Source organism: Phalacrocorax carbo, chromosome 6, assembly GCF_963921805.1.
Source record: "Phalacrocorax carbo chromosome 6, bPhaCar2.1, whole genome shotgun sequence".
Lineage (NCBI taxonomy): Eukaryota > Metazoa > Chordata > Aves > Suliformes > Phalacrocoracidae > Phalacrocorax > Phalacrocorax carbo.
In genome coordinates this window covers 51226720-51253487 of record NC_087518.1, presented here as the reverse complement: position 1 = coordinate 51253487, position 26768 = coordinate 51226720, and the positions used below count along the sequence as shown (strand labels likewise).

At 47.2% G+C, this 26768-nt stretch overlaps 1 protein-coding gene across 4 annotated transcripts in view; it reads right to left on the bottom strand.

Annotated features, from left to right (window-relative positions):
• ERI3 (ERI1 exoribonuclease family member 3) overlaps nt 1-26768 on the bottom strand; it is a 135213-nt gene that overhangs the window by 90594 nt on the left and 17851 nt on the right. For all 4 annotated transcript variants that reach the window (XM_064455256.1, XM_064455253.1, XM_064455254.1 and 1 more), the window contains 3 exons: nt 20263-20379; nt 13872-13931; nt 11517-11608 (listed from right to left, as the gene is read on the bottom strand). In XM_064455256.1, coding sequence (XP_064311326.1) covers nt 11517-11608; nt 13872-13931; nt 20263-20379 — 269 coding nt within the window. The remainder of the gene's footprint in view (nt 1-11516; nt 11609-13871; nt 13932-20262; nt 20380-26768) is intronic.

The following is a 26768-nucleotide window of genomic DNA, read 5'->3' as shown; positions in this document are numbered from 1 at the left end:
TAAGAGGGAGCGCTCAGACTCCTGCTGCAGAATACTGTAATTACACACTGAGTAAGGGAGTGTATCTGATGCAATGGATGCACCCATAACGTATCGTGTCTAAGCCCCCTCAAACACAAAACATGCACAAAAAGTAAGCTAAAATTAAATGTGCTTCTCCCACTGCACAATTCCCATTGCAGAAGTATTTCTCCCCAGGAAACTGGAGCATGCAAGACGTAGAGCAAGGTACTGCTCTAGGACTTAGAAGACACGTCCTGTCCCAGTCCCTCCCTAGACCTGCTCGACAACAGGCAGGAGGAAGCCTTGCCTCTTCCATGCCTTGCCTGTCCAGACCATTTAGCGTATAAACTCTTCAGGAAAGGGCTTCTCTGCTATGAGTCATAAACTGCTTAGCGCCTAATGGTAAAGCCTATAGACGCTTAACGTAATACAATCATGTCACTTAAAGGCCATTAGTCTGCAGTCTAAACAGCACTTTTCCAGTCGCAAAGGGGACCTGCCAACTCAGGAAGGCAGGATAAGAGACGTGGGTGGCCAGTCGGGTCACCGGACTCGCAGACACCAGACGTGAAGCCCCAAGCAGGACGGAGCCCAGCCAAGCGGCACGGGGGAAAGTCATGGCAACTCTAGCAATCAAAGAGCTTTATCTTTTGGGCTTTCTTGAACCACTTGAATCAACTGAAAGCCCCTGCCAGCCCAGCCAGGTGAAAACCCCCTCCACCTCCAGCCACAGCTGTACTGCTTGCAGGGTGGGCAGGAGCCCCTCACTCACACAGGGGGCCTCCAGCCTTCTTCGTCACCTCTCTACCCACCCACTGAAGCAGATCATTTATCTACAAGAAAATATGCCATTCTGTCTTGTGATGCTCTTTGAACCCCTCTTCTTTCCTGGCACCATCTCTGCTGCCCTCTGGCACTACATCATCCAGGTCTACTCAACTGACTCCTGTGACTTCCCTCTCCCCACTAAGGGGAATCCTGTAATGAGTCAGTGGGATGGGGTAAACCCCCTCCTCCCTTTCCCCTCTGATGACACCTGACCCAAAATTACATGCACAACAGCTCCAAGGGCTCTTGGCACAGCCTCCAGGCTGGCAACAGCAGGAAGCCTGGCACACTGTGTAACAGGGTCTGAGCACAGGTTTCTGTGCAGCTGCAAATTACATCTGCATGAGGGGAAACAAGTTCATCTTCTCCTTGTGGGGAAAAGACCGCTCCCCACCTCCAAGCACAAGCTGCCATTAGTATTTGCTTCGCCGGAGAGAAGGAGCAGCGAATCCTCCAGAGCAAAGGACAAGTGCAGCAATTAGGATGCAGGGGCTGCGGGAGCTGTTTAACAGCACGACCCGGAGGTCAGTGCCGCAGACTCCCAGCCCTGCATAAATATTGTATGAGTCGGGGAGAGGGGCTGTTACAGCCACCCTCAGTGCCGGCCCTCCCCCCTCCATCGCCACTCTGCATCTAGCTAGATACGCCAGCAACATTATTTACAGATGTGACAGTCAGGAAAATCACTTGAGTAACTAGGGGAATGGGAAAGAGGGCTGCTTGGTAGAGCAGGCTCCTGGGAGTGGGCTCCTACCCGCATCTTCTGCTTCCCCTTGCAGGGCGCTCCTCTGCACGAGTAATTGCCAGACAGCACAGCCCGTTCTCAAACCGGAGGGTGAAACACCACCAAGAGCAAGGAGGGGAGGCTATGAGCTCCCCATTCTAAGGTAGCCCAGGGGTTTGATTATCAATGCTGCTCAATGACACTTCAGCCAGCAGTCGTTTTCCAGTTTCCTATCAGTATCTCTGCTAGACCCTCCCTTTGGATGGAGCTTTATAGCAATATGAGAGGCTTTATAGCGAGCTTCCCCCCAGACCCTGTCCGTGTAGCTCTGCAGAAGGTTCTCTACTCCAACACAGCCACAGCAGCCTCACCCCTGCTGAGGCTCCTCCAGCTACTCTGTTTGGCACCAACCACCCTCCTCACCTGTGACCTGCCTGCTGTTTATTCTCTGAAGGATCATCTTCACCTGCAGCTTCAGCCACACTGATCAACATCATCCCTACTGCATCCTGGAAGGACAATTTTTTTTCTGCAGATACCAGTCACCTGCACGTTTGCCATGATGCTCTACACAAATACAAAACTACTTTAAGGTTCACTGAGACTGGAGGCTCTCAAGGGCAAGGACACAGGCCATTCTCCAACTTTACCAGCAGCCCATGAACTCCTTGGGGCACAGAGCTAATAAACATTACTGCCCTGGGCAGCACACAAGGGCTGCAAGATAGAATACACAGCTTGGATGTGCTTCTGCCCACGACACCGCTCCAGAAATTCCTTTGCTGCTTTGTGGCTAGTTGCTGAATCCAGGGAAGGCAGAAGCCCAGTCTTACCATTCTCAGCTTTCCTGAACTCACTGTGCAATTAATGGGCTTAATTATTGATGGCAAAGGCAGAGAAGGGAGGAAAGAAAGAAAAAGCCAACAAGAAGGAAATGATGTGGGGGTGGCGGGCGCCAAAGGTCTCCGAAGATCTTCCCTCAGCCTAGAGCAGAGAAAGAACCCCTAGCCGCTCTGCCGCTCCCACGGCCCTGCTCTAATGCTCCCTGACATGCCTCTGAAGACAGCGAGCTGTTTGCAGTCACCACCGTGATTTGTTAGTAATTATTTTCACGGTGTCACATTGCTGTCACTCTCTTAACAAAGAGACAGGCAGCCTGAGGCTGCCTGCTAGAAAGAACCAGCAGAGAAAAGGAATTGTCAGGCACCTAGGGATCCTCTTTGCTTCCTGGGTTTCACAACCAGAGTCCTTACCAGCTTCTGAAGAAACTTCTGAGAAGTGGCAAGTCAGAATTATCTCCCATGCTGGTCACAGCTAGAGGAATTAATTACTTAGCCTCTTCTTAATTTCACCTTACCTGTAAACCCAGTGCAAGACCCAGGTGCTTAGAGCCCCTTAAGCCAGAGATTTGCTTCAGGCCTGCAGCAAACAAAAACACTTTGGCAATTGATGACTTTTAGCATTCTCCTTGCAAGCTCCAGTCTCTTTTCATGTGGTCTTGCCATCAGACCGTGCTTCCCAAGCATAGCAACCCTGATGACAAAACCATGACTAAGCCTATCACCCTTGCACACATTAACCCTCCACACCAGACATGAGTGCTTTCCCCACACCACACTCAGTAATTCCAGCACACTGCTGTGCTCCACATGGCAGTAACATTTCACTTGGCATTTTGCAAAGCCAGGAGACCTCAGCAGCTTCCTCACACCTGAAATACACAGCCTAATGTCTTGACGTCTCCATTTTCTCATACGCAGCGTGGTGACTTGACAAGAACCTCTCCTTGAACCACCTCCCATCCATCCATCTCACACCTGCTGTGCAACCACAACCATCCATCCTTCGGCTGACTTGTCAGTCCAAGGTAATCACTCCTTTCCCAGTAAGCGTGGAGCTTGCTTGGGCCTCCAAGGAACGGAAGCTATTTTGTCACCTGAAGTGTGACACAATATAAGGATATAGAGATGAAAGACCGAGACACCTGGCCAGCCAGCCCTTAAAGCACCCACCCTTGATCTATATGTAGAAAGCAAGTGGACTTCCTCCAGAGCAATTCAAAGTTTGGCAGAAGAGTTCTTCCCCCTCCTGCTTACTGACGGTGCACAAGGGTCAGTCCCTGCAGCTGCAGGGGGACTTGGGTATTAATTCACCCTCTTAGCACAGGGAGAGTTTGGAATTACTAAGCTTCACAGTCTAAGCAAAACCCTCCTGCAATTAACTGCATGGAAGAGCACTGACTCAGAGGGCAGCTCCTTTTCAGGGGTCCTTTTAATAACCAAGAAATGGCACATACATGCTGTGAAGAATTAGGATCACCATTGGGAAGCTAAATGGTCCATAAAATGTAACAGTTCTCTTCAGAGCTGGGAGCACAGCGAGCTGGAGGAGAGGTCTTGGCAACCTCCCACCAGTCTCCTCCCTCCACCCGGTTTGCAGGGGACACACGTGACTCCAGGCAGGGACGAGGAGCTGAACTCAGCCGGTGCCCAGACACCTCCGGCATGCTGGCTGACGGTCAGCACCGAGACCTGGCTCAACACCCAGATGGAAAAACTGAAGAAGGTAAATTAGAGATGACCAAGAGGTACCTACAGAGGGAAGACAAAGGGTCTCCCAGAGTGTAGGTGCTGGGCTGAGGGGAGGAGAAAGCCCCGCTCAAAGAGAAGCGGACAAAGCTGATGGCACCAAGAAAGGACAAAGTTCTGGGTAGCATGAGCTTCCTGCACACAGCCTTGACAGCATATCACACTGCTTCCTCAGCTTTCTTCCCCCAAACTCCTCTATTCTGCTCTTACCTCTAGTACCACCTCCACATGCCTCACATCATTGCTAACACCTGGTCCAGAGCAATCTCTGAGCACAAGACACTGTCTTTGGGGCGCCAGGCTGAGGACAGCACCCTGGCCAAACACACAGAAAAGGGTGACTCCAGTGTGGAATGGACTCAGCTCAAAAAGTTAGTCTGCAGCTCTGGCATCCTCCTGAGAGTCCTGCACGCACCCTGATATCCGCTCCTCAGGATAAGGAGAGTCGCTGGACAAGGCTCATGAGAATATGCTGGAGGGAAAATACCAGGGATGACCTCAAGATGGCCCAGTAGATCTTTGCCAGCCAGGAGCTTCAGGAGGAAAGGGACTGAAGCCATCCAGGAAAATGGCTCCCAACAGGAAACAAATATGCAAACAAAATAAAATGCTTTTAAGAAAGCAACCGATTTACACAAAGCTTGAATAGAGCCAGTGAAAGGGGAAGGATGCTGCTTCTGGGCTGGCAGTATTTTTCAGGCAGAGCTCTCCAAGCAGAGAAGCCATGAGAGCATCACTCCCAGCCAAGCCACTGGGAGGGCAGCACTGGAGCCAACACACAACTGCTTTGCTTCAGCTGGGAAGTAAGAAGAGCTGGGATCCAAAGGGAGACGGCTGACATTTTGGCCCCGGCATGAAACACTACAGCTGTCTAATGCTAGAAAAATTAAACTTTTTGAAGTAATAAAGAAAATTCACACTTTGTGAAGCTAATCCCATTTTTCGCACATGCTGCAGACAACAAAACTCAGATGGCAACCAGCCCTCCAGTGGCTTATTGTCTGCAGTCCCCAAGCCAACCAGCTTTTTAGCTCCCCAGGACAGAGGATAACCACGATGTTGAGTTGCTATAAGAGGGCTCTCTCACACAGAGACCAGGGTGTGCTTTTTACCAAATATCCATTATAGATCCATTGATTTTGAAAGCATTTTGCCTGAATTCTGTATAACACTGGACACAGAATTCACGTTAGCCATTCCTGCTGCAGAGGGAATTATGGTTCCTTACTGTATGAGCAGATGAGACTGAGACCAATGGCTTCCATTCAGTTCAGTGTGACTGTCTCCAAACACAGCTTGAGCTAAGTTACCCAGTGATGGAAAATCTGCCTTCTCCATTCATTACCCCATCCCAATGGTTCAGTGCTGAAATAAAGTACTTGATGCAATGCCTGTCTTATTCTCCCCTAACTATAAATTTATTTCAAGTTTCTCCACCATCTTTCACACTGTTTCCAATTCCTTTGGTCCTAATTCCCAGGCAGCAGAGTCCGTACTCCCCAGAGTGCGTTGGGCATCACAGATCAATAAATCTGTGGCCACTGCAGCCCTGACTATGACAGATGTCTTTGCTATGACGTGCCAGACAAGTAGCAGACCTGAAGGTGATAGTCCATTGCATGATGATCCCTATGCAAAGATTTCATGTCCAAAGCTTAACCCAAAGGCATTCCCAGAGCCACACATCTCAGACAACATAACTTGCAGAAGGCTCATGGAACCAATGGATTTCAAACAAAGGCAAAAACAGGAGACAGCCAGGGGAACTGCTGCAGAAGGATAACAAAAGTGCTATATTAATTTTACATAAGAGTGAACAGAGTGGGAACCTTAAGATCCAAAATTTGTTTTGCATAAATGATATTATTTCCTTTAAAAACAAAAAGCTGGACTGCAGGGTCGCAGAAGTGAATGGGGTCAGTGCTACTCCCTGTAAGTGCTACAGAATAGCATGCTCACAAGGCTGCCTTGCTTAGCTCTGGCAAAGCACTTTAGGATGTAATTACATGAATGACTCCATCAGCAAAGCTGATTCAAAAGGTTCCTGACCCTGGATACTCAGTCCCGTCCCTGCACTGTAGTTCACACCACCCTCTTCCTTCAGCCAGTGTAACCGTGTGGAGAGATACACCATAGGCTTGGTCAGCAAAATGATCCCCACTAAAAACAACAACAAGCTAATCCAAAGATCGTAGCTGGAAAGCAATTGGTTTAGTATTTTTAAATGCAGATTACCATGTTATCTTTCTGTTACCAGCTCTTTCTTACTACCCTTAAAGCCACCCCCTGACCACACCCCCTGCCCTGCTGCCACCCAACCAGCCCACCCCACACCTTCTCCTGCCTCTCCCCTCGGCTACCCCAGCGGTCCCACTCACTCTATTAAGTGGCTGTCTGCAAATTTCTCCCTCAGGCAGAGAGGCCAAGCCCCTCCCAGTCTTGTGACAAAGAACAGCATGCACAAGGGACACCAGCACCATCAATCCTTCTTCATTCATGACCTAAGGCTGATCTCAAGCCAAGCCTCCAGGACACAAGGTTGGAAAGACCAACCCATTGCCATAGTCAGAGCTGGTCTAAGAGGGCAGGCATCATCCCAGCCTGTGCAACTTGCAAAGAAAGAATTAAAACAGTAAGATAAAATTAAGCAATGGTATAATTTACTGCTTAAAATTTACTAATATGCAACCTAGGAAGAGCACCAAGGGCTATAAACATTTCAAGACACTTCACTGTTTTATCACTATATTAGAGAGTACTTGCCTTTTAACACTTATTAAAGAAAATAAAAAACTTCTGAGCAGTAGTTTCCTGTAAAGATATAAATTAGCATGTTCTGATTGGCCACAGTAAGTGCAGTAAAAGCACCTTCATGTTGGAGGTATACAGACCAAAGCCTATATGTGTGTTTACCGATGTTCAGTGTGTTTGCAGAATGATCCAAAACTGGAAGGAGAAGGATTAACTGATGTTCTTGACATTAAGATGCAGGTCTGAGATTCAGCACATGTGGCTTCAGCTCCTTTCTCTGCCTCTGCCTGTTTGCACAACCATAGGCATATCACTTAACCTCACCATATCTCAGCTCTTTACCTATGAACACACAGCAAAAATGCTTCTACGGTTGCCAAGATTAATTCACATTGTGCTTAAGAGCAGATAAGCCAGTTCCATACATGGAGGCAGGCATTTTGACATTTCAGAGGAGATAAACCACACTAAAGAGCTTACATTACAAGGACTCAACCCTGGCAGACACTGACTACCCTCTTTCCACTAAAACCGTCTCCTACAGTCAGTGGCTCCCTCAGCCCTTCAGAGGCATGTTACCCTCACCACCCAATGCTGCATCGGTACAGTTTGCTTAATCACTAGTGACAGTTCCATCCTAGGTGCAGGATGAGGTCCAAGCACTAACGCAGATTACACCAGGTGTCTGAATCCGGCCCTGGTGCTGTTAAACTTGGAGGATAGCTCCTTGCAACAGGCTAAAGGAATCCTCCCGCTGAGCACCCGGAGGCCCGAGGACCGTGTGCTTAACGAGGCTGTATCCCCACTCATATTTTAGCTTGGCAGCTCTGGTGCTCCTTTCATCTTTTGCTTCAGGTAGCTCTCTTTAATTAATAACATTTCTGTGTCGACACAGGGAACTTTCCACCCAGAATGAATGGCCCTCTCTCATTAGAACCACGGCTTGTCATGATGTATTCAAGAGCAGGAGTGTGATTCATTCCCTTGTCTGGGAACGAGGGGTGTTGCTGGCGGGTGGGGGGGGAGAAGAGTCTCTGTAATGAGTGACTGATATTTGCTGAAGTTGATATGCGACTCTGTCGGCTTGAACTGCCTTGTCAGGACAAGCCTTCAGAAAGGTGATGTTCCTACTCAAGAGGTTTTCCTCATTAAAGAAATTGCATCTTAACAAGAGGGAAGGGGAGGGGTGGCAGGAGAGCTGCCGTCTCCCCGACTCCATGCTGGTTCACACACACCGAGCGCTGAAAGCCAGTTGATCCAAGCGCAGCCAGCAGAGGTTCAGTGCTCCATTTCTGAGCCCTCTCGTGCAATGGGCTCTCTCTGGCAGCAACCAAATCCCTCCAACAGGGACTCTCCTTCTGGTGGTGCACCATGCCCATGACAAAGCCTTTGGTAGCACGGCTGAGGAGACTGACTCATGCTGAACCTTCATAAGCCCTTCCCAGATGTTTGGTGTCCTCTCCTGGGCACACAGTCCTTGTGACTACTGCTCTCTGTTGTCAGAAGGAAGCCAGACAAACAGCTCTGTGATCTTCCAAGCAAGCTCCAATGTTCAAGAGAAATCAAGTCTGCAGCCACACAGTACCTGATTCCCTGAAGATCCCTGAGCCAAGCAGGCGCTTCACAGGTCCTTTAGCAGCTGAGTTTCCTTCCTGAATCATGCAGACTCAGTGCTAGACACCATCAACAGAGAGAAGGACCTTGACAACTGCTACTCCTCTGGTGCATTTCTTTGAGCTAAGAGTGCTACACATACTGCAACTCCTGGATTTGACAGGGCTATCTGCTCACCCTACCCCGTATCCACCACTGACAGGCTTGTATGTTCCTCCTCTTTGTCCCAGCTACTGCCTCCCGTGCAGGCTGCTCACCCCGCTGTGCCTTCCAGTGCCCTGGTACCTACCAGTGGCACCCGCTGGAAGCACTCACAGTAGACAGGCCTGCCCAGAAGATACCATGCCTCACCTCTTCAACAGCACATGCAGACAGAAGCCAAACTAAATGCCCGGGTCACTGCTGGAGAAGCCAGGAACAAGGCTGCATGGTTTCCCACCAACAAACGAGCTAAAGAGAACTGGGGACAGGAACTCTAAACTACATGAGACACTGGGTAAGAGGACTGCACCCTGCTTCACGGGCAGCTGTGCAGGCAGCTCTCATTGCTAAGGAAGCTGAGAAAAGGAGCAGCAGAGCTAGGAATGGACCTGCCCCAAGTTGTTGCTCCCTAAGCCAGGGAGTGCTGTGCTCACCTCATTGTCCTGAATTCCTCTGGAACCCAGTGCAGTTTCTACCATGCAACGCTTCCACAAACACACTCCTCCAAATGTGGACAAGCAGCATCACCTCCCTTCCCATTGCCCCAGTGCCTGCTGTGCCCAGTGCGTGTTCTCCACACCGTAGCAAAGGGTACCAGCTACACCACAAGTCTTGTAGGGAAGCATGGGGTGATTCCCTGGAATACATTCTGGATGTTCCACATCTCTGAGGCTCTATCTCCCTGTCAGAGTGGCCTTGTTTCAGCTTTCTGCCTTCCCTCTTTAAAAAGAGATGCTCAGTTCTGCTTTGCTAAACCCTATTTGGCAATGTGTCTAAACACACGCAAACTTAATTAGTTCAGGAGGGAGACTCGGCATTTGTGGTGACGGATAAAAGTAATGGGAAATGAGACAAGTCAGAGCTGGCAGGGAGTCCTCACTCAAGCCTCATTCACTGGCACGGCGCTAATCAGATGTGACGCTACATGCTGCTGCACCCAATTGGTGACGGAGCGGCGTGATGTGCTACTCACCAAGCAGCTGCAGCCAGACTCCCGCTATCCATGTGGTTGGAAACATGAAATGTATTTTCTGCTTTGCCCTGGAGATGCTTCAGGATTGAATTCTGAAGTTAATGGTTTAAAAAAAATTTTTAAAAGGAAGAGGGAGAAATGAACCACTCACTGCAACCTCATGGCCAGGAGTGGAGTCTTCTTTTCCAGCTGACTAGTAAGGCACAATCCATGCGAGAGACCACTGCAAATGGTGAATCAAGTATCTCTGCTCCAGAACTGCAGGTCCTGCTGAGCCAGCTCACCCCACAACCCCTATGACTCACCAGAAACGGGGCTCATCTTTACCTCTATTTGCCCACCGTAGAACTCTGAAGCAAAAAAAGAACAATCAAAAACATCCAGAAGGTTGACCACTCCATACAGACACCAAGTTAGGTTGTCATTATCTGGAAACCTTGCTATTCCACCACAAAAACGATGGAAAGATGGGCTTTGAGCACAGATAACTCTGTTCCTCACAGCCATCACCAAAAGCAGTAAACTGGAGTCTCAGAACAGCAGTAAAGAACTGAGAAAAGAGAACAGATGAGAAACAGAAGTTTAGCACATCCCTGCAGCTGTCTTGGTCTGGTCTCTAATAAAAGTTTAAAAATGATATATAAAGAAAAATAAGCCTCACTCTTAATTTAAACCAGTAACACAGGAATTGGCAATATATACCAGCTCTGGACAAGGCCCCAGCAGAGTCCCGGATTTTGACACAAAAGCTCTCATACCACACTCCTGTCTGGAGCATGGCAAATTTCTCATCTCCACTTGCGCTTGTGCTGATGCTTCAATCCTCATGTCTCATGTCTCGCTAATCACACCAAGAAGAGGCAAAGAGCTGCCACTCTACAAAGACCACTCTGCAGGGAAGAACTGGTGCTGACTGCTCCCAAGCTGTGTGCAGTTTATTTAGGCTTCCGAGTTGGGGAAACCAATGTCATGTGGAAAACCAAGTAACACTACTAACGAGTTGTGGATGTCAGTTTAGCATTGGATGTGTCAAGCCCATGCTTTACCAGTGTGATAACAACAGTAGCCTTTACCCAGTGCTCTGAGAAAATGAAAAGCTGAAGTGAGATTACAGGAAACCGAGTGAATTCAGCAAAATATGACACTGCAAACTCCTTTCAGATTAGACTAATCTAATTCTTAGACATTTAACTCTGCTTTTTTTACCATAACATTTTTAGGTTGGTGTTCTAGCTATTTTCATAACAAAACATGCACATACACTGACACTTGCAGATCCCAGTGCAGGTCTCCACCTGGTACTCTCCAGACACAGTCACCCAGCTGATGAAGATGACCTTAATGATAAAAATACCGATGAAGTGTGCCAGACTTGGCTTGCACTCTCTTTCTGAAGTCTACTCTGTGATTCACATCCAGTTGGTGTGCCAAGATGACAGAGAGAAAGCTTTGCACATGGAGGTCAGGTAAGGACCACTGCTTGATTTGGGTGTACAGAAACAGAGTTCCACATATGCGCTCAGAAATATCCATCCCTTTGGAAAGTATATTGGATAAAAGGGAAGACATCACAAAGCTCCACTTTAAACCTTTCTTGGGGTTCTGACAGGATTCATTCGCCATAGGGAATATCCTAGGCAGTGATCTTGCACTATGCCCAGCACCTATCTGTCTTCTTAAACAACCCTCCACTCTCAATTATGCACAGCACACGATTTCCCTAAGAAACAAAGACTGGGGACAGTCGGAGGCTTTTAAGGACAAAGAGGCACGCACTACAGGCAAGCATGGAGCAATAAAGCACAGAAAAATCTCCCTCCCCTTCCATACTCACATCACTTTCAAATCCCAGTCTCCACAGGTCACAAAAATCGACTTGACGCTGGGATCTAAGAGGCCTTCCTTCGCCATCCACTCGTCAACCCTCTGAAAGGAAGGCAAGAAAAAGGGATGAGTTTTTCAGAGACAGGCCGAGCCACAACAGTTAAACTCAGATAAGCTGCCTGCAATCAAGAGAGAAGAAAATTGTGATCTTATCCACCCTCTCCCTCTCTCTCTTCTCTCTTTGCTTGCCATCTCAACAACAGCACGTTTGGACCTTTGAAGATTTCCGATAGGAGACATCAGGCAACCAGAGCAGAGCAGAGCAGAGTGATCTTATCAGACAGCACAGCAGCTCTGCTCATGGAGGGATGGAAGTTGTGCAGTGTTAACGGGACGATACAACTGCACTGCTACCTGGCACTCCTCCTCCACTTTTCCTTTCCCTCCACCAAATGGGCTTGCAGTGAGTGTAACTTGTGTCCCCTCCTGTGAGGAGAAAACACAGGCATCCTGGGATAGCATCCCTCACATGCTCCAATTCATACAGCTCCAAGGGGATATGGGAGACTGGGAGAAATGGAGAGGCTGAGCACCCACAGGCAGTGTGCAGCAGTAACAAGCAAAGCCACATGTCCTCTTCCTCTCCAGGATGGGTCTCTCTTTCTTCCTTACAGTTCTGAGGAGGTGCTTGTTCAGGCTACAGTGTGGATTTAAAGTGAATCTACTATTCCTGATAAACTTCCCACAGGGACAGATGTTCTGGATCCACTTCAGAAATGGGGCATGTTAATCTGGAGGATGCACATCCACCTTGGGGATTAACCAGGAGGAACTAACCTAGACTAAAACCCCTGCACAGACACTGTTTCCAGCTAGAACTAGCAAATGACGCGCCCAAAATCTTCCAGTGGCAGGTGACAGACAATCAGCTGCTATTATACAGCCTCACTAGCAGCAGTTCCGGTGCTTCAGCAAGAGAAATCCACACTCTTTTCCCTCACTCAAGACTTTCTGCTCCTGAATAAACTCACATGCCCCAGAAGCTGCCTGACCCGAATCTCATTTTAACCTAGAAACATGTTGCTGTATGAACACCTTCTCAGTCCAAATAAAAAAAATATATCTACAGAAATGTTTCCACACTCTAAGAAGCTCCCATAGAAACAGAATGAACCATTTTCTGTAATACTCCAGCAGTGATGTACGTTCACTCATCCAGGCAAAGAGGGGTCTCCCACCCAGGGAAGCAGGCACAGGCATCCGTATGCTTACAGACATGCACCGCTGCTACGTGTTCTCCGGAAAGCACCAGGGACCTGGGAGAGCTGGGAGTTTGCATGGATGCGAGACACCATCTCCACAGAGCACCGTCTTCAGCCTCATGTCAATGCTACAGCCCTTCCAGCCACAGCCTTTCCAGCCAAGGACAGCATTTCTTTCTGCGACCGACCGTGCAACGTCCCTTTGAAGTAAAGCTTGCCGCAAAGCAGCACCCAGCCTCTCAGCCCCATTTCTGCCTCCCGTGAGCTGCTGGGATCTTACAGCCAGCCCTGCACAAGGCTTCCTGCAGCAAGGGACAGCAGCAGTAACCTTTCTAAACTCCCTGATGTGAGCGCCCATGAAGTGCTGTCTCCATGGAGGATTTTAAAGCCTTTAATTTGATTTCCTCACATAAGCAATTGTTGCAATTATTCTGATTAGGAACAATTAGGTAACACAGCAGTGGAAATCCTGACAGACAATATGCATCGAACAGCAACCTGCAGCCCGAGCGGGCTCTGCTTGAGGAGGTTTCCTTCACTATTTGACTACCAACAAAAGCTATTGATGGAGAAATACTTCCAAGCTAATTAAGCCCTAAATGCTGTAGGAATTCAACATTAAGCAGATGGCATTATTAGGGCTATATCTGCATTCGCACATCCTCCAGATTAGATTTTAGAGACATTTTCTTTCTATACTACATGTATTATTGAGCATTTAAATAGGTAGAAAAAAATAATTTAATAAATTGCTGAGTGAGGGGAAAGAAAATGAAGGCAGAAGCTCCCAGAGCAGTGGTCTTGAGCAGTGTCTTGGTGCTTTAAAACTGGCTCAAGCAAGAATCGCCTCTTCTATCTACTGGCAGGAGTTTGGATATCTTGTCAGCACCCCTGACATGAACAGCTGGAGATGACAGATCAATGGTTCAATACTCTCAGCAGCGTGTCACCAATGTGACAGCAAATGTTATTCTAATGAAGCTGTAATCATAGTCAAATTACGCGGTTCGATTCTCAGCAAGGGGAGGGTGCAGGGAAAGAGATGAAGAGGGGACTATAGGACCAGAGGTCAGAGTTCAGGAACTAAAGGTTACTCTGCTTACCTCAAGCACTTGCTGGAGGCTCGGCTGCCCATCCACCATGCCTTGAATAATCCCAGTCAGCTGAAACAAGAGACAAACAGAAAGCAGGCGTCAGAGCAGCACTCAAAAGATCATTAGAGAGGTCTCCTCTCCTGTCCATTTCGCTGCTACCAAAACATCCTCCGGTGACCCATGTGGACATTGCTGAGGAACCAGCCACAGCGAAGTGACCCTGGCAGCTCTACAGCCATGAGCAAGGGCACAGCTTCATCCCAAACACAGAAACTTGGGGGGGGCTCCTACCCACACCATAAAACAGCAAACTCTCAGCAGGGCAGGACCCACCTGGGGAGCAGTGTGCGCTCTGCTTACTGCACCAGCCCAACGCCCAAAATTCTGCCCTTTTTCAACATGCATTTCACCAGTTTTGCTGTTGCTCTGACTTACACAGGCAGCGGTAACTACTGGGGTCTCTGGTCATTCCCCTGCTACCACGGTGACACCAAAATTGCACAGCGTTAGATGAACAGAACAGACCACTATTGGTAAGTCAGCCCCAGAGTGGACCCAGTCATCTTCCCCTGCACTGGGCAGCCGGCACGTGCGCTTTCCCATAGTCCATCACAGCATCCCCCTGCATTTCAAAATTGTATTTAAAACAACTGAATGAAATCTGAAGAGAATCACTTTCTTCCAGAACCCTGGTATACTCTTGTTTTTCAGGTTCCTTAGGAACAGGTCCTGCCAACAGATAGTCCTACTGACTGTACCTGGACTGCTTGGCCGTTTAAAGCCAGACACATGCATAAAAAAAATGCAGTCTCATGGGCCTCTGCCTGTGTCTGCCCAGGATAGCTTGAGGCACATGGAAAACAGATAATTTTTCTGTCTGCCTTCCAACTGACAAAACTGTCTTTTAACATATTGAATATCGGAGGTCAGTAGCTGGCCATCAATGCACCCAAGTAATTAAAAAAATCATTATTAAAACAAGTGCACACTACAGGATTTCACTTCATATGGCACTTTCCTGAAGCTACACATCTCACACGTTTTCATAAAATAAAGGTCAAACACAGCCTAGGAGCATGCCCTGCTGCCTGCACATGCATCCAAGCCTCCAGAAGTCATAGCGTCCAGTTGAGAGGTGTTGACAGCCCCACCACCACCCTGGAGTAACTCTTCCACAAAGACCAGCTCAACCTACTCGTAAAACATAAGCCCTCTCACAAACCACAGGGCTCTGCTTTATTAAATGTGTGGCAACTGAAAGAAGCTCAATGGTTTCTACCTCTCTCTTTCTTTGGCTGCTTGGCTTACAGCACTGAACCCAGAGGAAGAGAAGAGAAAAAAAAAAAAAGAGATTAAACTCCAATTAAACTGTAATTACATTTAATGAATACCAAATACCTGACTCACTGAATAAGCTGTAAGTGGAAAGATTATTTTCTCATAGTGACTTCCATGGAATGGTAATATATAGCTTTTAGGGAAAGTATTTTAATTTTAAGAATGCAGAGTTCCTCTAGGTGGGTTTCTCGAGTTCATCAAGCCATTATGAGGTGGAATTTTAAGGAAGTGGAGGGACACACACACTGTTTTATATTCCAGAAACTGTTTTTATATTAATCTGTATTTTAATTGGGCAACAGCTGCTACCTACAGACTTTCCATACTCTGAGACACAAATAGATTTGAGAGATTAACACACAGCTCTTTAGAGCAGTTTTTAAAACTCACTGGCTTGTTTTTCGCTTTTCTTGCTGTCCTCTCCATGCATTTGCCTGGCAGAGGTAGACAGTTCACCTACTGCAAAGTGCTGGCTCTGCCTCTCAGAGGGCAGCTCAAATCAAACCTCTGGAAGTGGCTGAAAGATGAGCTTTTGGGAAAGGATCATAGAATCATAGAACAGTTTGGGTTGGAAGGGACCTTTAGAGGCCATCTAGTCCAACCCCCCTGCAGTGAGCAGGGACATCTTCAAGCAGATGAGGTTGCTCACAGCCCCGTCCAGCCTGACCTTGAATGTTTCTAGGGATGGGGCATCGACCACTTCTCTGGGCAACACATTCCAATGTTTTCACCACCTTCATAGTAAAAAATTTCTTCTTTATACTTAGTCTTAATCTACTTTCTTTTAGTCTAAAACCATTATCCCTTGTCCTGTCATGACAGGCCTTACTAAAACATCTGGCCCCATCTTTCTTAAAAAGCCCCCTGAAGTACTGCAAGGCTGCAATAACATCTCCCCAGAGTCTTCTCTTCTCCAGGCTGAACAACCCCAACTCTTTCAGCCTTTCCTCATAGGAGAGGTGTTCCATCCCTCTGATCATTTTTGTGGCCCTCCTCTGAACCTGCTCCAACAGGTCCATGTCTCCCCTATACTAAGGATGACAGGCAACTGTTCGGTAACACAGCCAGCACTGATGTAAATGCTTCTATCGCTCGGGCACCTTCAGGAGTGCATCTGTTCAGTGCCGCACCCCTGATGGCCATGGAAGGACAGCGTGAAATGGCCTCATCCAGACATTTCCCATCAGGAGGGACGGAGGGACAGAATGGCGGATGCAGAGGTCCTACCAAAGAGTCACTGCTTTATCTTGCCCAGGACTCTTTCCCTCCTTCCCTGCCAGGCCAAGCAAAGTATCAACTTACCAGTACAAGAACACACTGCAAAGAACATATGCATGCAAGGTTCGTGCTGCAGAAATCGTACATACGAATACAAAAGGATATACCTGCTCCATGGGTACATTTCAATACAGGTCAGAGTGTGCTCAAAGCAGACCAGATCTCTACTCTCTCACCCCTTCTGATCCTTTCTGTTGTCAGTTATGTCCATCTGTAACACTCAGCCTAGTGTGGATTGGGTCTCTGCAGCATTATCTAGTCTTGCAGCTTTGATAAAGTATAAAAACGTAAAACTGCACAATTGTAAAGTTTCACTGGCAATCCCAAGAAGCATATGGTACTTGGGAACATAAACAAGCTATAAGGCATTTATCTTTTTGTACTTTTATTGTCTGTTCCTTCTGGAAAAAAAATCAATAAAAATTAATCACAAAAAGAGAGCAAAGTACCATGAAAAATCCTGTACAAGCACCTTCTGTTTAGAGGGAACCTTTCACTTAAGCTCTTGGCATGAACTTTCTTGGGCATCAGACAAACCACCTGCAACTTCCAAAAGGGCACAACAAGCTTTATACACCTCAGAGCAGCTTTTAACCACTTGCAAGCACTTTCCACCTTCTCTGCCTAAACGTTCAGCACACCCCTCATCATAACCAAGCCTCCTGACCTATTGTTTTATAAGAAGCAAGTCAAGAGAAAGGGGACCAAATGAGGGCTACAGAGTGAGCCAGCACTGGAAGACGTGCTCCTGGCCATTAGTGTGGGGGGTCAGAGGAACCTCCTGTAGCCAGGGCAGAGCACAGACACACCAAAAGCTAAGCAAGGGGATGCCTTGAAGGTGACCATGAGCTCTCCACCCTTGCAGACACCCTTCCCATGCTGTGCTGTCTTCTTCAAGAGGGAAGAGGGATGAGAGAGGTACTCCAGACCCAAGGAGTAACATCGAGCAATCCCAGTAATCCTCCCACACACAGTCTATACCAAGCAGTCCTATTGCTTCCCGGCAAAGGCAGCGAGTGGAGGGGAAAGGCGAAAGCAGCAGCACAGCAGACAGGCTCCCGTATAATGTCAACACCACTGCTTTTCCTACAGAGTTTATCTGGGAAACCATCGTATTTCTACTCTGAGACAGTTTGCTGATTATCTAAGCACTTGTCTCTTGTGTACAATCTGATAATCAGGTCTGGTCTTTCTTTGTAGAGAAAGAAGCCAATAAATCTCACCCTTTTAAGGTAGAGGTGCCTAGACAAAGCCCTTTACTGGCATTTAGCAAAATGGGTATTTTTCAGAAAACATAAACCAGCTGAAAGTCAATGGCAAACACTGGAGCTGTGCAGGCAGTGGCTCTGCAGGAGCTGGACACACAGCATGCCCCGGCGTGTCCCTGGGGTCTCAGGGGAACCTACACCAGCGGCACCGGGCTGACCTCTGTGCCTGCCTAGCAGGAGCCACCAACTCCACAGGTCTCTACACAGCCACTACAGCCTCTGCAAAAAAAAAATCACTGCAGATACAAAAGGATATTTTTGCAACTGTTTAGTAAGGTCCTCAGTAGGATCAAGCTCACGTGTGGCTCCTTAGGGCAGGGTTTCAAAGTCAGCCCCAGATGCGGGGCCCAGGGACAAGCTCCGTTACCCCTCCAGCACAATCCCACCCCCTGGACCTCACAGCAGCCTGCAACAGGCAGGGAAGACTGCCAAGCCAGGGCGGGCAGGGGCCATGCTGTGCGCTGAGCAGCATGGGCGTAATGGGGGTTGCCCAGGAACTGGTGGCTTCCCGGCTAGAATTAAAAACAGCTCCCTAACCCAAGCTGTTAATTACAGAGAACTTGCCAAACCTGGCGAGTTGGACAATTTTGTGCCACCAGGACAGACCTGTGGGGGTCCTGTGATCATTTTGCCTGCTGGCCTCAGGACTGCCCATTTTTATCCAGTCCTGGACACAAGACACCAGAGTGAAGTCAGCGGCAGAATCTGCAGCACAATGCTGCAACTGGGACACAACCATGCCCATCCTGAGGACTCCAGCAAATGCATGGCCAGCACACACACATGGGCTCCATGCAGGAGACACAGACAGCTGCTCCAGGCTCCCAAGAGCAAGAGAAGGCAGAGAAACCAGCACCACGTTGAGGGAGGATTAGATGGGCTGAATGTCTCTGTCACAAGCTTGGTGTCTAGAGAACCTCTCAATGTCCTCAGGCTGGAGGCTCTGTTCAGCTCAGACAGCCACACCAAGCAAGTCATGCAGACTCTCATGCAACAACAGAGCTGCAACCTTTAGCCACAGGGGGAAGGACACAACAGAGGAATTTCCAGAAAAAGGAATTTTGGCTGTCCTTATCCCCATGAGACTTTGCTGGACTACATGCTTGTAGCAAATGAGAAAAGGAATCTCGGCAGCTTGCACCTGATCTTTGTTAACAAAGATCAGGTGCAAGCTGCGAGATTTTTCTCATTTGTACAAGCATGTGTCCAGCAAGTCTCATGGGGATAAGGACAGCCAAAGTAGTTGTCCAGCCTTCCAGTATTAAGGTTGCAAAACTGTTTCCATTATAGCCCTCTGTTTTCACACATTTATAGCTTTCTGAAAGCCCCTCTCCTGGGAATAATGTTTTCTGTGCTTAGTTGTTTTTTTTTTTTAAAGTTTAAATAAAATACCTTCAGCTGGTTTTTAGTTACAAGAGAATGAAAAAAAAAAGGTATTTGTTTTTACAATGTGGAAATATGGAAGGGCTGGTTGGTCCTGAAGGGAACTCCACCTAACGCAGAGGAGTCATTTTTCATGAGTTAGTACAGCCGGGACAAGCACTTCAAGGACCTAAACGTGCAGCCACAGAGGTCAGGGAAAACACACCATGGTGTGTCCCGGACAGGACCAGGACAGAACGAAGGCCTTGGATACCCTGGTTCCCATAGTCAGTATTTCAGTCACTGAGCTGGCCAATATTGAAACTACTTAGAGTAACAGAAAAAAAGCCTGGACCAAAAGGAACTTAGAAAATTTGTTTTAATGGCTACAGCAGGGAGGAAGAACACACTTGCAGAACAGTTAACTTTGTGTTGAATGAAGAAAATATAATAAAAACCCTAAATCAAAAAACAGCCTCTGCCCCCTATTCCTTTGATCCATCAGGGATCGCACTTACCACCTTCATCCTCTCATCTGTATCTGGAGAAAGGTGGCCGCAGCTCAAGAGCATCTGTCCTCAGCAATGAGAGCAACCACATAACAAGAGGCCACTTCTCCAGCAATCATTTCAAGTGTCCCACAAGCATGACATCAAAAAGAAAGTCTTAAAAATACAGATGTGGGTTACCCTACCACTCTGAAGGATTCATCAAATCCCCACAGGCAGGCCCATAGAAGAGTCATTTAAAGCCTCTGGACCATGCGGCAGTACAACACTCTTCCCTCAGACTATGTCCTCTCTGACCTTCCCCACCACAGACTAGCACAGCAGAATCACGAAGACCTCACAGGGAAGCTACAGGATTTTGAGCACCAGCTATCATGAGTGCTTTTATTTTGTGGTCATACAGGAAGACATTTGTTACTTGTAAATACAACTGATCTCAGTTAGCAGATCAGAGAGTTGTTTATGAATCTCAATTGAGGTCTTCACTGCTGTGACAAAAAAATTATTCCCCTTGTCCTTAATTTGAGGCTGGCGTGACACACTGCCTTTCAGCTGCACCATGAAGAGGCGACCCCAACCCCTGGTGCAATGGAAACCTGCTTCCCAAGGAGACTCTTGGAGCACCGGGGAACCTTTGCACTTTACCTCTGTACAGAAGGGCGTAAGCTGGGGATGCACCACAGGCTGAACATACATGTGAAAGGTGGATTCAATCTCCATTGTCCTGCCATTCAGCTTCAGGATAGGGAATTCGATGATTTCCTGAATAGGGCAAAAAGAAAAGCAGCTGTTCATTTAAAGCAAACAAAAAATGAAGCTGGAAACAATCCTACCTAGCAAGCTGGGAAGGGCCTGACAGTCCCAAACAAAAACAAGCCTGACATGAAGCTCTGCACTATGAAGGGGAAAGTGGTGCCGGAGCACAGAGCACATCCAACACCGTGGGCACGGAGGGCGATGGTGCTGATGTTCATCACAGCTGGGACGGGCAGCAGAGATGTCCCTGGGCTCAGCGCTGCAACCACACACATCGCTGCCTAAGTCGAACCCAAGGCAGGCGGTCTGGCACCACTCGCACGTGCTGGCACCACCCAGGGTACATGGGGACGCACTTGCAATGGGCTCATTACTGTTTAGCAAGGACACCCCAGGGGCTGCGCCCTCCCCAAGACCAGTCCCAGCCTCTCCACCTTGCGTCCTTTTGGAGGATACCACCAGACAGACAACAGGAGCTACTGCATGAAGCACCTCCTTGCCAGGTGAAGCTGAGGAGCACTGCTCTCCTCGAACAGAGTGAGGACAGGAGCTGGAAACCCCCCCCCAAATCCATCCCTATGGGATACGGCACAGTAGCAAGCCCTGCTTAATCCTCCTCTTTGTAGCCAATTTATGCTGATACAGAAATAAAAACATTCCTTCATCAGAAGAATGTTCAATTATTTGAATAATCAGCAATCAAAAATTTACATGGATCTGTTAATAAAAAGTTTAAATAAATCCAGTTGCGATGGATTTCTCAATTATTAAAAAATATACATGAAATTAAAAAAAGCCGACCACTGAATAAAAGCGATAAAATCCTTTGTGTTCACCCCCCTCCTTCTCTGCTCCCTCTCCTCCTTCCAGTTTAATGTAAGAGGAGAAGTGACAATTTGTTTGGTGTCTTTAAAGAATAATTTGTCTATGTTATTTAATAGAGATGCATGGCACCAAGGTTCTGGAGTGCAAATGAGCCGGCTGAGTGATATCCATGCAACAAGCCTCTCAAATCACTTCTGGAGAGAAACAGAGAGAGGGAGAGAGAATAAAAAAAATATTGCTTTTTAATATTCAAAAACAGTTTGCAAAATTTAATCAAAGCAGAGCAAAAGCTAACATTTTTACCACTTTGACATTTTTATTAGCGCTTTCATAAATTTTTAAAACATGAATGGAATTAGTTTAACAACAAAAAAAAAAAACTGCCTGAAAACATCTGGAAGAGACAAATAAGAAATAATAAAAAATAAAAAAAACCAAACAACTCCTGTGAGTAAAATTAGCATGTGGAAAATGCAGCCGCTGCAGAGGAACTAACACAGTTTTTGGACCCTGGCTGCAACCCTCACGACCCACAGGCGGAAATTATCGTGAGGTCATACGTATGAGCTGATGACATCACCACCCCGGCAGGCAGAGGGAGGGCAAGAAGCTGGGTGGGTAAATGGAAATAACAAATAATTTAAAAAGCCAGGAGAAACACCCAAGTTCCATGGTGGACAGAGCCGGCGGCTGCAGCAAAGCAGCTCCCCAGAGCGACAGGCACACAGCCCAGACCAGGGCACGCGGGGAGCACGTGCCACTGAGATGGAGTTAGGAGTGAAAAAAACCCCACAACAACAACAACAAAAAAAGCCCAAGCGTTAACAGCACTGAAGTGCCCAAGTGTAGACACCAAGCAGTCAAGCTGCAGCTGACGCAGTGCTTAACCATTTCCCCATGGTCAGCTGTGCCACACTCGCTGTGTGCCAAACAGGCTAGGCAGAGCAGAGGTTTGGGCGCATCCTTCCCCACGGCCACACCACCCCACCAGGAGCCACCAACCAAGGTTCCCTGGGAAAGACAAAATGCCTGTGGGCTGAAAGGGGAGGAGGACAGAGGAAAAAGACCTGAGTATCGCCTGGATTGCCTGCTGTGGTGCAGATAAACTCACCAGCCTCAGCTACACAGCAGGACCCGTGAAACACGAGAAACTCGATCTGAGTAAGAAACACTGGACACAGCTGATCCTCCCTTCAAAAGAGCTACCACAGACAGGCTCCAAATGCGAGTTTCTTTTCAGAAGGAAAATGGACTGCAAAGTTTGAAGCCAATGGACAGGATGTCATAACAGAGCCAGGCTTAATCCCAGGATAACAACACCCCATCTTTCAAACCAGGATGGGGCGGCTCGTTGTCCCTTCGGTCTGCACCCTGCTCAGGGGGTGACCGTGGAAGCGGGCGAGCCCACGGCAGGTCAAGATGAGCGTTCCCCCTCCTGAAGAGGGACACACATCGGCTGGATTTCACAGCAGGGCTGCGTTGCCACGCTGAGATCGGTCCTGAGGGACCAGAAGCATCCTCAGGGGCCATCAAGTGGCTGGACGCAAAGCAAGACTGAAAGACAGCCCTGCCGCTGATCTGATACACAAAGGCGTCGCTCGCCTTCCAGAACCAAAGGCAAAAAGCACTTCCAATAGGGTCAGATTAAGACAGACGGAAGAAATAAAAAGTCGTACTAAAAAAAATGTGGAAAATTTAACGATATCCAGAATTACGGCAGGTCTGTGGGAAGCACACAGCCAGGAATGGGGGTGGAACCCCAGGAGCGACTTGAGCGTCTCAGGAGAAAGCACAGCCACTCTTTTGGGCTTATTTGGTCAGTTTTTGAAGCAAGTGGTAAAGGACCTTTCCCAAAAGGCTGTTTATCTGCACGCTTCCTATAGCAGAGATTTTTTCCAGTCTCTGGCAGTGTTTGCTCCACTGGTATCTAAGGCAACAGATACCAGCCCCATGAAATCAGCCCCACTCCTCACTAACGACGTTAGCCAGTCCTGCAATGAAATTTAACCTGTGACACTGCTGTACTTTTCATTTAAACTTTCATTTGGAGAGAAGCAGTGTTTGGAGACCCTGCAGTTTGTCCTGCTAATAAAGACAAGTGTTGGGACCTTTAAAGGTGCCATTCATCTTTTGCCTTTATTAAATTCAATTTTCTTAAGCCCATGATACATCATGAAATTAAGAGTTGACATTCCTGCAGAAACAAAAATATCTATCAAACATAAACAGAAAGGGGGGGAGGAAAAAAAAAAAAAGGCCTCTACTACCAAGAATTTATGGCTTAAAGTTGATCTGTTTCCACTTTTTTTCTCTTTTTTTTTTTTTTTTTTTACAAGCATATGGTTTGTTTTAGATATCCAAAATGTTATTACAGATCTAGAATTTCATTAGTAATTATTATGAAATGGTGAGCACTTAGACACACACACACACACAACCCCGCGACAGACCGTGATGCAGGAAGGCAGCCGGGCGCTCTCTCATGTTTCACAGCAGCCCGGTGAGCTCAACACGCTCAGCTCCATCTCCAGCATCAAGGACCTTCACTTCTTCTTCCCGGGTGGGGAAGGTGGAGGTGAGTGGCACAGGGGAATGAAAAGGAAGAGGTTCACTGACACTTCCTTTTCTTTATCAGTCTGATGACCCATAAGTGCTACCTTGAGATCCTCACCCATTTCCATTTCCAACACTGAGTTCCAACTTCAGCGGTGATTTGTGCCAGCAGCATTTGGGGCTTCTCCGTCTTCCTCCCCCCACCCCGCTTTTCCTTACAGCGCAACCAGAAGTTATGGATGTGCTGAAATAATGCTGAGGGTGTCCAGAGGCTGCAAATAGCTGCAAGCTACCAGAAGAACAAATGCACCCATTTGAATTTTGTGAGCACTGCAATTAGGTATTTTATTTAGCACTGCAAAGTAACTTGAAAGGAAATCCAGGATTCAAACTACCAGCAATAAATAAGCGGCTTTTTATTTTCCTTTCATTGTCATGAAAAGTTGAACATGTTTTCTGTTGAGAAATTCTGCACGCAGCTCCCAATTACAAGGCATTTGCATTTATATTGTTGGAACACAGAGCTTCTAAAATCAATATTAACACGCTTAAAGAAAAAGACATCGGCACCCTGTCCCTCCCCTCAGCTGCGCCCCCAAACATGGTAACAATAGGAACCTACAGAGCCGGAGGCTTATACATATCCATTAGCAGGTCCACTCTCTTTACAACAATCTCTCATTTTTGATTTCATGGTACTTCAAGCAAATCTGTATGACAGCTTGCTCAGAATTCTTGCCTTTAAAAAAACCAAAATGCTCCCCCCAAAAAAGAGGTGCCAGGTGGCAGCATCCCATGCAACCTGGCTGTCCCAGGCCAGTGGGCTGAGCAGCAGCAGGAGGCTGCAGGGTAACTGCAGAATGGCTAGGGATTTCCTTTTAAGAGGGATTTGAAAAATTCATAAGGGCATGTGAAAGCACTGTTATAAACCCAGCCTTTCCCTACCCAGCCATCCTAAATGAAACTCTCCACCCTTTATCACCAGAGCAAGGATACACGAATTCAGCTGTCTTGACCTTCTTGCTAATAAATGAACAAGCACACAACTATATTCACTAAATAATTTTCTGTAACAGACAGATCTCGAGTTCAGAGAAGAAAGCACCTGAAGTTACACTAATTCCCACAGAGGAATCTTTTTTGCTTATCATTTTAGATCTTGGGAGCACTAACATCATTAGATGAAAACAATACAGTGCCCAGCAAGAACTTCCCGGCTCTCAAAGCCTTTTAATCCAGAAGCCCACGTGCAAAGCGGACAGGGCACGCTTCAGGACACTGATTTATGTATTTGAGGAAGACCGTGTGGCCTGTTCAGTTCAAAAGCTACCAGAGAATAATTTATCCCTTACACCCACCCCCACGTAAAGAAGTTTAATAAACACAAGAATAAAAGATGCCCATAAAAATCAGAGCTGACTGTTCAAAATGCAATAAAAACAAGCAGAGGCCGTTGAGAAAAAGGGATTTTTTTCTGATAAGAAAAAGCATAAAACTTCCTACCAAAGACCCTTTTACACCTTTGAAAAAAGGTAAGGGTGGAAGAGGGAAGGGAGTCTCCATGGAAAGGGGACAGACTCAACACCAGCTGTTTTTGTTGAGGGATGTTTCCCCCCGCCCCAACCTTTAAAGAAAAAAAGTCATTTTATGCACAAGGAGCTTATTTCTTAAACAAACACTCGTGGTTTTGATTTACACCACGGGCTGCTCCTAAATAATTTATGGCGGGTTAAATTTATTGCACAGCCCTGGCCGGCTGCAAATTCGAATTGCCAAATAATTAGATTTTAGGGCAATGCTTATAAATTATCCGCCGATTTGTCCGGACTTGTTTGTCAGTTGCTTTGTGCTTCGGGTCATCTTTGGCATTTCGCTGTTTGTGTTTTAATTGCTGATTTACACTTTGACAGATGAGAGTTGATGCCTCCAAGATTGGGGGGGGGGTGGCGGAGGGGCGGGGTGAAGAGCAGGAAGAATCAGAGCTTTTAAAGCCTTCTGATTTTCCTTTTTTTCCAAGGCAATTAAAATTGAAAAGGGACATAGTAAGGACAGCACTGGCCTAACAGATCTGCCTCTCCAGTTTCCATCCTCTGCCTTAATTATTATTTTAACTAAAGCCGTTTCCAAGTGAGCAGCCTTGTGCTGGCCCTCAGGGGCATTAACCAAGATGACCTCATAGGTCTTTTCCCCACTTCTAAGTTTTTATTAAACTAACCAAAACAAGAGCCATAAAGGCAACACCTCTGCAGTGGGGGACAGCAGGACTTCTGCTGAGCCAGGGCTACGCTGACTTCCAAGGGATGCTTACCTGCACACACAGCTAGGAGTTTCTCAGCACTTCTGTCCCAGGTAAGTTACTCTGTGTACTGATTAACCCTGCCAAAAGGTCTTTGGGGAAGCAGTTGACCCCAAATTTCTTTTTCTATCACTACCTAGCTTAAAGTGCACATTTAAACAACTGTTATATTCTGGGAAAGCGTGAAGATGAAAATCAAAACATGAGAAAACAGGCAGAAATACAGAAAGATCATGTAACACTGGGATAAGATCATGTCAAGACAAGTTCTGCTGCCCCATCATTGAATATCCAAGGTTTCTTCCTCCCCCTGCTCTTAGGTGAACCTCACTGCCTACCTCAACGTCAACAGCTGGATTTCCTCAAAGATAAATTCTGAGTTGCATTTTGGGTTCTGCACTGGCATCAAACCTGGCTCTTATTTTCAGGTGCTTCCTTACAACTGTGAGGGCGAGGGACCATTTCTCTTTCTTTAATAGAAGCTGAAATTCCCATCTAATCACATGCCTCCAGGAGCTTGAGCTTTAAGAGAGACATCTAGTCCATGCACCTGCCTGAGGGCAGCATCACCTCCCCCTATATCATTTCTGACTTTGTCTAGGCTGTTTTTACAGACTCCAATAAAAGAGACTCACGTACTCCCCAGGCACTCTATCCTCCCGTTTCATTAGTCTTATCATTGGAAAGTTTTTCCTAATCAGAATTTCCCTTGCTGTTGTTT